Genomic DNA, 12,879 nt, shown 5'->3' on the forward strand with positions numbered 1-12,879 from the left:
TTTAGACTTCGCTAAGTACAATCTGGTTAAAATGCTTCAATACATAATAACATTAATCGTCTTGTCAATCAATGAAAGTTGATATAATTAACAGAAATAGAGACAAATAATTAAACATATCTTAACACTACCATAGAAATGCAAATGCAAATAGAAAATAGTATGGGACGTTCCAGAAGCCGATTTCTGGCATTTACAATGAAAAAAATAGTTAACTCTAGTTATAAATCAACATTCGGTTTTATAAAGAAACTAGATCTGAACTAAACAAATCCAAAGTTATTAATTTCAAAATTATTATTGACATCTACCGACTAGCAGTAAAACGATTTTGACAGAATATAACAGAAATCTGCAAATCTCAAGCCCCTTTCGAACATAAAATTGGTAGTTTGAAGTGTGACAGAATAAAGGCACTAGCCAACTTTCCAATTTAGTCAGAACACTTAAATTGATATTTCTAGCGTTACGATTGCTATAATTTGATCTAATATTTTATTAAAATATAAAAATTCAATTTAATAGTTATTTAGTTAGTATTTTGAAACGGCATAGAGCGGAGCATTAGTCACTGCGTCTAAAAATCGATATCATTCTAATATACATGGAACGTGTGAGGTTTCGCAACACCAAAGAGGGAGCAGTAAGTCAAAAACTAATCAAAAAGCAAGAACAGGAACAACCACTATTTATTGTGTTCTAAAAATATTTAATGGGTGCGTACTGATATAAAGATTTTCCTAGTAGTAATGTAAGTACCTACAGAGCTTTGTACATATTTATTAATCTTCACACAATTTAATCGATTGCTAAACGTCATGCATCTATGAATCAGTGTACAATATATTTGACAACTCCTAGAAACATTTCATACTTGGAAAATAAATTAAATACAGCTAAATTTAAGAGTTATACAAATGTATATCATATATAAGGAGTTAGATATTCCTTTATATCATGTGCTATTGTGATCAAGGTATACGTCAACTCGCAAGATAGTTTCCTCCCGTTCAAGGATGTTTTTATTGACTTTTTGCGGTATTTGGAACTTCAAATGCTTTTTTTTACATTCTTTCGATAGTTATCTATCGCCCCATAAATATACCTTCAGTGTTAAAATTACCCGTTTATTCATAGTGAACAACAAGGTTACTTTTTGTAGATTTCAATCATTCTCAATATTACATTCAAAAATATATTGATTTAATATAACATGTAATTAAAAGCAACTGAAAAAGTAGAAATCAAATGTACCTTATCCAAAATTTTGGAAATCAATCAATTTTTTTTATTTGAAATGAATCTGAACTACAAGTGTACATGAACTATTATCAAATTTTCCTTATCAAATGATTTTATTGGTATGGTATAGAAATATAAACTTGTTCCATTTTTACTATGGTTATAATATATTGAACAAAATTCAAAGTTTGTTATAATTATTTTGATTTATTTTAATGAATAAAAAGTCAATAACAACTATCTTTGAAAGTATGTATATAATTACCAATGTATCATTTATTAGTAAGTACAATAGAGAAAGTGTTTTTAATCCTACCACTTTCATTAATTAATTTGAAATAAAATTCCTACTTCCATAAATTGTGAATAAAAAAATCAATGTTTGAAATTAATTTGCTATGAAACTTCCAAACCTTCAAATTTGAAAAAATCAAGAATGTAATTTCGAATTATAAGATATGCTTTATAATAATTGATATATAAACATTTATCAGTTAATTTATTTTGGTGGAACCACTAGACCATAAAGCTTAATGTCTAGAAAATAAGAAAGTATGCTTAGTTCAAAATAAAACCAGTTTTAGACTTTAGGTGTTGCAGAGTTGTATACCAGAAAATTGAAACCATTTAAATAAAATTTAATATTCAAGTTCACTTTTAATATTTGAGATTCATGCACATTTTACTGTCATATGTCACTAATAAAATTTATCATCATCTCTCTACTGCAGGTATTGTTAACATTTCATTAATAAGCTTAATGGTACAATTGAAATGTTACAAATGTACCATTTGACATCTTTGTACCTCAACTAATTGATATTTAACCCTGGAATACTAAATCTTCGTTGGTTTGACTACCTGTGCTGAATAATTTATGGTATAACCTTTGTGGGTAAGGTTAGGAAATTCAGGATATAGCAGTGCTTTCCCCAGCTCAGTGCCCTTTGAACCAAGTAGGATCAAGGACCGTTGAACTCTTAAGGATTTTAACTAGGGAAGTCTAAATAAAACTTACATTGTCTGTTCGACGAAGCTTTAGTACTACAAGTAAAATGTGTTCGTCATTATGACGAACAGATTGGCTTGAAACTCAGGAAGTCGCTGAACTAATCGAGGAAATTGAAATCGGAGAGGGAAAAAAACAAGAAAGAAGATAAAGCAAAAGTCTCCAATAACATCACTTGATGAAGATAAGAGCTGTTTGGAAATACAAAAGAGAGGTTCAAGTAAATATATGCTTCAACCAGGTCTTGAAGAATTAGAGGGTAAAAAAGGAAAGAAATGGAAGACATCTAGCTTGGTGAGATCTGGAAAAACGCGGAGTATTGATGTTGTCCACATAAGACAAGGCCCTACCCCTCAGATATCCTGGAGTGTCTGAAACTATTTTTTATCGACTCATTTATGGAAGTAGTTCTTCGTTTCACCAATATAGAGATATTAATTAAGCAGAAAAACTATAAGCAAATTACGTTGACGATAAAAGAAACGTGCCTTGAATAGCTAAATGCTCTATTTAGCTTACTCATTTCAAGTGGTGCTCTGAAAAGCAATAATCTATCTACCCAAAAATGTGTCAAGGATAGTACTGACGCAGCAATTGGACCTAAAACTTCAGTTCCTCGGGTAGCACCTGCAGCAGAAACACAAGAGAAAAACGACGCATATGCTCTAAATGCGACTACAAACTCTGGAGAATGACAAAAACGTCTTGTAGGAGTTGTTCCTTAGCAATGTGCGGTGAACATCAAGTGATATTGTGTAAAAATTGTTTCTAAGGTAGTAAATGTGAATTGAAAAAGATATTGACTTTTATATAATTTTTGTGTTCTTTAAGCCATTTTTATTTGAATTTTTTATGTAACAGTCTGTGTAAGCATTTATTTACGTATTTACTTTTATAATATTTGGCACAAAATGTGCATGTTTTTAATGTCCCATCAATAAAAATGCTAAATGGATAATTATTTGTTCTTATTGTTTCCTTTACAACTCTTTTAATTGATTTTTAGATACTGTTAGTCACAATGACGAAGGTTTAGTAATAAGGTACCTAAATTGAGGTTTAGTACTCCAGGGTGAAATGTATATGTAATTATAACACTATTACTGAATAAAATGAAAAGTTTGCATGATTGCCATTGAAATATTAGAATTAGAATCAGAATTTGTAGACTGGGTTTCTTTAATCATGCTATCTTCCTCATTACCAAGGTAAACTGTTCGGTAGTGCTAGTGAAAAGTGAGATCATTAACAATGGGAACAAATCAATTTAGTTGAACACCAAAAAAGACCATACATATTTGGATAATCTGCAATGTTTTGTGAAATTTGTCTACTCATTTTCCTTAAACACAGACCATATTTTTCTATTACAATATTGACACAAGAAATAAAAACTTATTGAAATCCTTCATAAAATTCAATAGGTGTATAATTTCTTAATATACATATTTTTTAATTGTATTTTTTACACTTAATTCTAGTCATAAGCAGTTGATCAATCAATTCATTAATTTCTTTTCAAAATTCTATGTTTTCCTATTATTTGCTATTTACATTTTTAGGAAATTCAATGAGCTCTTGATTTACTTATCATTTGGAGTTGATGAAACTTGGAAATTAATTTTAAACCTAAAAGATATTAGGATTAATGCTATCATATGGATATCTGAAAAGATATTTGCTATAAAACATTCAGATTAAATTTTTAAGAAGAAAAGTGTTTATGATCATGTAAATTTAAAACAACAGTCATTTTTAACAATCTCCCTTGTTTCATATCTAGTTTTGGTCACCATTTCAAGCATTTATAATTTAATCATAAGATATTGTTGAAACAATCGGTAGTACAAGTCAATTAATGGAGTCATTTAAAGTTTCTTTAATAATTCCCTTTTTTGTGTATATAGTTATGAATTCAAATGTTCGCACATTATTTCAACTTGCATTTTTCCCAACTTAATCTAGAAATTTGAATAGAATTATCAATCCACAACTAATTCAGCAATATAACTCTATATACTATCCCACACAATTTGACTTAAGTCGTTCAATAGAGTTGATATTAAGAAGTAGCATTTGTAATATTAGAACTCTAAAACACTAATAGAGGATGTCTAAGATACTTCTGTTATTCTGTTATGGTTTTTCTAAAAAAATGGATATGTAAAGGCTATAAAATATGAATGTGAATCTAATTCACTTTATGCGTTTGTCTAGCTAACTATGGATGATAACAATTTTTCATTTTGTTCCAAGAAAAATTTGGAAACAGAAGATTAAAATAGTTTAAGGTCTAAGTCACAGCTCTATATGGAATTACTTGTAATAAATCTAATGAATTATTCAATTTGCTTATATTCCAAAGATTGCATTGAAAATACAGTTTTTTGAAATCACATTTTGTATATTATTTTTGTTCAAATTCTGAGTGGTAGTCTGTTGCATGCAATAAGTTAAGTTAAGTACAATTTTATTGTGTCTTATCTACTTTACATAAAAATTTAAATAGTAGTAATTATCAACTAGAAGAGCTGAAAATAAAATTCATGTATTCTTGTTACACATAAATCATGTTCAAAGTTTAAAAATAAGTTGGTGTGATGTCAAAATTACTAGTTCATTATGTGAATTAGATTTATGGAACATTAGTTAAAAACGCAATGGTTAAATGTTAACCTCATAGTAGCTCAGAACCAAAAGTTTATGGATTACATTTTCTAACTTTCTTTTGCGAGGTATTTCATATTCCCAATTCCTCTCTAGGACAAGCTAAAACTTCCACTAGAAATAAATAAGATCTTGAAAAGTATATGATAGTACTCATAATCAAAATGTTTGTATGACTCCAGTAACTGACTTGGACATTTTTGTTACAGATAACTAAGTATTAAAAGTATAGTATTCTGTAAAAGCGACAATAGTGCTTCAATAAAATAATAATCAAATATTTTATATTCAATCCAGTTTATTTAGCTTGGATCTGTACTTTGCATTTTTGGTAATGGTACAACAAGCCAATCGTGGATGTTTAATCAAGAGAGGTTTTTGAAACATGTCTAAAACCATCAATGCGTATAGGATGTAAGTTGTATTTTCTTTTTACGCTTTACTTTTGTTTTGTGTGTACTTCTTGATGCAAGACTTGTCTCAAACTAATTAGTTAATAAATCAAAAGAGCCTGTGGTCTAAAGAGCTTCAATTCCTCAATTGCAATCATTACTTGATGGGTATGAACCACTTCTAGTGGAAACAGCCAAAGTTAATATTTTGCTAAAATAAAATTTGTCTTAATTATGTTACGCGAAGTATTACTTCTGAATTATTTTGATATCAATTAATAACTACCCAACATTAGAAGTTATAAATATGTGAATCTCCTTCTCTGGGGTGGCAAATAACTCTAATGACAGAAAATTATAAGATTTTCATGGAATGATATGGGTGTGTATAATGAAAATCCAATCATGTTTGACCTATTCCACTATGCTTTTCAACTGTTGTGATTCATTTGAGGATATTTTAAATTAGAAATTCTACTCACTATTAAATCTAAAATCCAGTATAGAACATTTTTTGTTGCGATATTAGAAGTGAATCAAATAAAATGAACTTTGCACAAGAAAAAGTACTTTTATTCCAAATAATATCAAAAATTGTTTTAAAAAAAAACTTATTTGAAAGGCACATTTAGATATGCTGTCACATTCCTTTTGCATGAAACAAGGTTTGGTTTTATTATACAAATTTCCCTACATATTACAATATATAAATTTTAAAACTGAAATTTCAACTTAATGAACATAAATAATAACCTTATAGCTTGTATACAAACATTATATGTATATAAAAATAAACATAATTGAATTGTTTATTAATGCCTTTAATACCCAGCCCTCTTTCTCTAAAAATTCAATCACTCTTTTATCAGATTTCTATAATTTAATATTTTGCAGAAATAATAATCTTCCACTTTAGAAATTCTTTCAAAAATATCCAAGGAGGGTTGAATCACGGGATTTAGCAGATCAAACATATTACTTTACCACCATACATACTCTCTAGTGTATGTATGGTGTGATACTGTCTTGTTAGAATCAGTTTGTAGAGGCTTTTGTAACAGTAACTTTTCCATACTTCATGTTTTAATAGTTCCACAGAACCTTTTACCATAAAATTTCCATTTGTAATGGAACAGTTGCAGTAGGAAAAAGTATTGCTCATCAGAAAACTTCCAACTCCCCTTAAAAGAAAGAACAAAATTTTAATAGTCTATTGAAATTCCAGGGTAGCCATATGTCCTGTTTATATGGAAAACATTTATTTTGTTTTGAAACATTTGCCACTCTTTTGCACACTTGCATTTTTGGATTTTCTGCAATAGACTTCATAAGCGATGACGATATTGTCAACAAGTTTTCGATGTTAGAATTCTCCGTTAGTTCATACATAACTTTTTATAAAACAAAAAAAATAAGAAGTTTTCCTTATAATTACTCGAATAGACATGCTATTTTTTTCTAGTAACTATATTCATTTTAGTTTACTCTTGTTTCTTCTCCTCCTCTGAACTTGAAGACACAGACAATTAAGCCTCGTGTAAACCAGAAGCAAGCGCGATGGCTGAGACTGAAACTAACAAGATAACAAAATGTGCGCACACCAGCACATTCAGTTATATTTTACTACATTAGTTTAGCATAGTAGATATTTAACTAACTTGACACTTTCACAACCTTATGTGCCTGACTTAAGATGATTCATTTTATTTTTAATAGGGTAAACTATTAGTACTTTCAGGATAATTTTACATGGAATATTATAAAAAATATCCATTTTGATATACATTCCAAGGAGTTTCTATCAAATGAAATAAATTTTCAATAACTGAGTATGTTGAATATTTAGTTACCTAATAGATGTCTCTAATTCATTTCTCTATTAGCCTGGAATTACTTTCCACAAAGCCAATTTTTCAAGTTTGAATTTTTTTCTCCAATATAGTCGGTAATACTGGCCATTTATCATTTTTCTCTTTCCTTCGACAATAAAGATTTCATATTTACAATCCCAATATGCTGTGGCCATGACCTTAACAGTCAAAAAAACGATTTTTACTTCCTTGGAGTAATATTCGTTTACATTTTTAATGCGGGCGAGCTTTTGTTAGCAATAAACCATCGCAACACCCACCTTACAGATAGCTTTTTCATGTGTAATCTTTCATGCAAAAAATACATACCCTTTCAATTGAAATATTTACTCCATTAGCTATTACATGTACCATTATTAAATGATCGCTGAGTAGAACGGCAATAATTTTATTAACATTTCTGGAGTAGTTACAGTAAATATTTAAGATACGAGGTTTATTTCAAAAGTATCGAACCTACCCTTATATCTCCGTGTCAAAACTTCCGGGCGCCCTCTGAGGGACATGGGCGCTATCAGTAAGTTTTCAAGTCGTTGTTATGTTAACGACTGTTGACTGTTTTTTTTTGTTCGTCCTATTTTGTTATTGTTAAAAATGGAAAAAAACTTAGATCAATAAATTTGCAACAAATGCTATAATCCTGAAAAACTAGCTTGATTATTACTGGTGATAAATCGTCAACATAAAAGCACCTTGAAGAAAAATGGAGTTAATTTTGAATTCTTTCTTTTATTATGAATTTATTGTGCAGCACGAATATGCTTTAAGAGGTCACACGATGACTAAAGAATACTATACAGTGAAAAGAAAACTGTCACAAGTAGTAGTTCGCTGCTACACCACGACAATCCCTCATCGTATCAATGGAACCTTCTGCAGCCGATATTTAACAAAGGACTAAGTCGTACAGCTTCGTCAGCCTTCGTACAGTGCTGATGCAGCTTCCTGTGGCTTTTCGTTTTTTTCGTAGGCTCGATACTCTTGGGACAAATCTCGTGTGTGCTTAGCAATTGCCAAAGTAATCATATTTGTTAAATTTTCAGCAGTAAATATGGAAGTAGGTTTCACAAAAACGTTAGTATATTTTATAATATATTTGTATATAAATAAATAGAATTATCTTATTATCATAAGATATATGTTATCTACCACATCAATGACATTTAAAGGGTCTCGAAGTAGAAATATGAAACATTGCTCTAATTCTGAGTAAGTCAAATTTCATTGTTTTTGGCTGTGTTAAAGTCTGAGGTTTCCAATTCCAAATATGTGGAAATGGGAAAAGAGAGATTGGTTGGAAAGTGAAATTTGCCCTTCTTTGTAAAGAAGGACTAGTTATGGTGAACTTTATATTTTATGTGTTCACATAATGAACGAAAGCATATATATATATATATATATATATATACTTATTTGGTGTTTGAATATTAGTTGTTCTACTTGTTCGACTAATTATTCTATTACATTATTTATTTAAAAATACACTTATTCAAGTATATATTATGAAACGTCCAGTACGGTCCTAAAATAATTAAAATATTTTTGATCTCTTCTTCTACATCTGTTCAACAATTATTATTCTTCAATAATTCAATTTAAGTGTTCAATCAAATGGGGAGTATACAATCATCTTCCGAGAAGATGGTGAAAAGTGTCTCTAAACAAATATTTCAAAAACCCACTAATAAAAAATGCTCATGAATGGCTCCCTATAATTTACTTTTTTCCTATCTGAGAGCACCCATGACTCATATACAAATGTTAAAATCGATTATCTTATTTAAAAACTATCACTTTATTATTCTTATAGATTTGTGCTTCGTTTATAAAAATTGAATAATATGAATACGCTTTTCATCTCTTTTAAGGACGATGGTGCTTCAAATTTCTGCATAATCTATTTTTCCAACCAATTTTTTTTATAATTTTCAACAATCAGTGTTTTCTAACAGAATTAATTTGATATTGCGCTATTATAAATAATCATAGTCATAGTACATTCATATATTTAACTCTATGCAATAATACTTAAATCGTCTAGAGTTCAAAAAAATTACAACTTATAATTAGGCTTCAGTTTATGTGGTTGAATATAAAAGATATTTTATTATGCATCTCTAAAGAGACCATAAGCAAGGTCAGACTCTGGATGACTTTCCAAGCAGAAATTGTTCAATTTAACAGTGTTGATGAGAACCTTTTGTTGTCGAGGACATGACACCAGCTGTCGCTATTTGCTTTTTAATATCGTTTTTTTGTATTAAATAATTATTGCATTTGTTAGTTCAATGACAGTAAAAAACATGTCCTATTTTCCAGAAACCAGTTCCATATAGTATTTAAAATTTTTGTTTTTAGCAAGAAGATAGAAAACTACGGCAAAATGACACAAATGACACAAGAAGAAATTGTTGCTGCTGTAAAAACAGTCGCCCAAGGGTTGGAAGCCTTGAGATCAGAACATACAGGAATTTTACACAGCCTTCATGAAGCCCCCGATCCTGTAGTTAGTGAAAGAGCTGGCTTAGTGCAGCAGAGCGCTGATATGATAGAGCTTGGTCTTGGGGAAGCACAGGTAATGCTTTTGTTATTTTAAAACAAAAGACTATATGTATCTGTTGGTTATTGAAAACCTGTCATAAATTGATATATATATATATATATATATATATATATATATATATATATATATATATATATATATGCCTTTTGTTAAATTCCATAAATTAATTATTATTAAATTATTCTTATTTATAAATTTAACTATTGTGTGATTATATGATGCTACTTCTCATACCCAACTTATATTTTCAAAATGACTTGGGCAACTGTAAATCTTTATGCTTTGTTTTATTTGTTTCTTTTTTTGTCTGTAAAGTTCTTTGGAGAAAGTTTTTAGAATTTTTTTAGTGAATATATTTTTCCTAAAGCAGATAATTCACAATCAAATTTTTATGCGAATATTATTATTACCACTATTCTGCATATTTTTTTCTTGGATGCACAAAATCATTATTTTTCATGGATAAACAGATATTTATCTTTTATTATTTTCCTTTTAGTAATAAATCAAGGTGTTGAAAATATGCTTTTATATATCATAACTTTTTATCTATTTCTTTTGAACATTCTAGGATTACTTTTATTTTTTCAATAGCAGGAATAAGTTGTTTTTGTTTCATTAGAACAAAATATTCTTTTAGATTAATGCTGTACTGAACAACGTATTTATTATTATTATTACATGAAAGACTTATGTACTACTAAGCTAAAAGCCTTTATCATTTATCTATCTCGCATAAAAATTATTATTATCTAATAAACACCTTTTAGTATGGAGCATGTGATAATTTTATGCTAAATATTTTGAATATATATTGGTCTTGACTTACCACCAAAAATGTGTGTATCACAGTTAAAGCATGTCTTTTTAAAAGGTGATTATGGCATTAGCCGCACACTTACAACTAGTTGAAGCTGAAAAACAAAAATTGCGTACGCAAGTTAGAAGATTATGTCAAGAAAATGCATGGCTTCGTGATGAATTAGCGTCTACACAACAGAGATTGCAGTCCAGCGAACAAATGGTCGCTCAATTAGAAGAGGATAAACGTCATCTTGAATTTATGAGTTCAGTGAGCAAATTTGACCAAGATGTAACTGATGACAATGCATCTGAACAGTCAAAGAGTGAAAAACCCGATCCAGTAGTAGATCTGTTTCCAGATGATGAAGCAGATGACAGGCATAGTAAGTAATTTATTCATTTTAACTATTTTGCTGGTACCACTTCATTCATGATAGTAAACCTATGCTACTGTGTATTATTTTTACCATCACATAATCTTTGTCCATAATCGTACTGTTTATTTAAGTTTTCCATTAATAAATTTCTACAAATAATACATTTTATTAAAAAATCTGATGAAATAACCATCATAATGCACTTGTGTTGTTGTATAGTCATACAGAGTTCATGAAAGAATTTGATTTATGAGGATGGTTCTAATTAGCAAATGCTAAAATTATTGAGTTTCAAGCTCCCCTATAAATATTTAAGATACATAGAGGAACAATCATTGTTATGATCAATTATTATATTTTTTATAATTTTAATAATTATCTACACAAATGTCAAAAGATGTTCCCTTCTATAGACTAGGTGGGTGATGGTCTGATTATTATTAAAACGATGGTATATTAGTCGGTTGAATATAACTCTTTTTTCTCTTGTACTATGTCTTTTATTAGTGTCCTTCCTCCCCCTTTGTCCCTTTGTAATTTTCATTCGGCTATATTTTCCACCAATTTCTTCTCTTAATGATTTTCTTTTAAGTTTCATTGCCACTCGTTTGCTGTTATTTTGAAAATCGTTCATCCATGAATCTCCTTTCTGATATCATTTTTCAATTAGTCACAATCTTTGTATCTATACTGTTTTCTTCCCTGTTGAATTTCTCTAAATTATATATTGGCTTCTCTCTTTCTTCGTATTCATTTTTACATCCCATTGAGCTATACTATTCTATAATTTGATCTTATTTTTGCTTCAATTCTTTTTAGCTTTCTGTATTTTTAATGTGTGCTCATAATGCATTTTAGTTTTCTTTATTTTGCTACAATTCTATATTTCTCTTATATTTTGATTCCGTATCTCATTAACTGTCTATTTACTATTTCTTATTCATATTCTATCATGTGTTTTTTGCCTTGCTAGTACTTTTTCTTTTCCTGTTGGTATATATTTTAATCACATATATAGTATTATTCGCTGGAATTTTACTTTCTTTATCTAATTAATCAACTTATCTACTTCCTTTTCTGCTCTCTAATCATGTAATGACGGTATGGTGTGTGTATTTACCTGAGTATTTGTATGTATCCAATTACACTCTTTGTTCCACTTAAATGTAGTATTTGAATTTTTTATATTCATTTTATTATTTTTATTACTCCATTATTTACTGTTTCATTTTTACTTGACTATGTGATTGACCAAGTATGTATATCTAGTTAATTCTGGAATATACCTTATTCTAGATATGTCTCCTACACCACCAAATCAATTACAACTATCTCAACAAGTAAATGCTGGCTACGAAATTCCCGCTCGACTCAGAACCCTCCATAATTTAGTTATACAGTATGCTTCTCAAGGTCGATACGAAGTAGCAGTACCTTTGTGTAAACAAGCTTTGGAAGACTTGGAAAAAACCAGTGGACACGATCACCCTGATGTAGCTACCATGCTGAACATTTTAGCTCTTGTTTACAGGTAACATACATGATGCGTTTTTAAAATCACATATACGTTTATTTGTCTTTAAAATTAGTATAATGAAAATGAAATGGTCTGAATTTACGGTTTATGGTGAAGTATGCATATATATGAGATCAGTATTAGATTTGATATACTCAAAGTTCCCAGGGCATATAAATACTGGTTTTTTAAGAAGACATCATTCCAACATCAGTCATAAAGTGAGGCGACATAATGAAATGGGTTCGTACCATCGAGGACCAGGAAGGGCGAAAACGTTGCACTAATCAAATTGATCATTGTTTTTTGAGACAACCTGCTCTCAGAAACAAGAAAGTCACTACAATTTGCTAAAAAATGAATCACCAGATGTTCCAAATGTCGATGTATCGTCTCGAACGGTAAAAGACGTTTACATAAAGCAAAGTTAAGCAACAA

The 12,879-nt window shown here is 29.4% G+C and overlaps 1 protein-coding gene across 5 annotated transcripts in view; it reads left to right on the forward strand.

Annotated features, from left to right (window-relative positions):
• Nucleotides 1-394: 394 nt before the first annotated feature.
• Nucleotides 395-12,879, forward strand: part of LOC130451355 (kinesin light chain) — a 28,688-nt gene continuing 16,203 nt past the window's right edge. Inside the window, exons 1-5 of one of the 5 annotated variants that reach the window (XM_056790323.1) lie at nucleotides 395-751; nucleotides 5,216-5,332; nucleotides 9,540-9,756; nucleotides 10,619-10,931; nucleotides 12,222-12,456. In XM_056790323.1, coding sequence (XP_056646301.1) covers nucleotides 5,304-5,332; nucleotides 9,540-9,756; nucleotides 10,619-10,931; nucleotides 12,222-12,456 — 794 coding nt within the window. In that variant the 5' untranslated portion in view covers nucleotides 395-751; nucleotides 5,216-5,303. Of the gene's footprint in view, nucleotides 752-5,127; nucleotides 5,333-9,539; nucleotides 9,757-10,618; nucleotides 10,932-12,221; nucleotides 12,457-12,879 lie in introns of all 5 variants that reach the window. The other 4 variants (XM_056790321.1, XM_056790322.1, XM_056790324.1 and 1 more) reach the window with 4 other exon arrangements.

Source organism: Diorhabda sublineata, chromosome X, assembly GCF_026230105.1.
Source record: "Diorhabda sublineata isolate icDioSubl1.1 chromosome X, icDioSubl1.1, whole genome shotgun sequence".
Taxonomy (NCBI): domain Eukaryota; kingdom Metazoa; phylum Arthropoda; class Insecta; order Coleoptera; family Chrysomelidae; genus Diorhabda; species Diorhabda sublineata.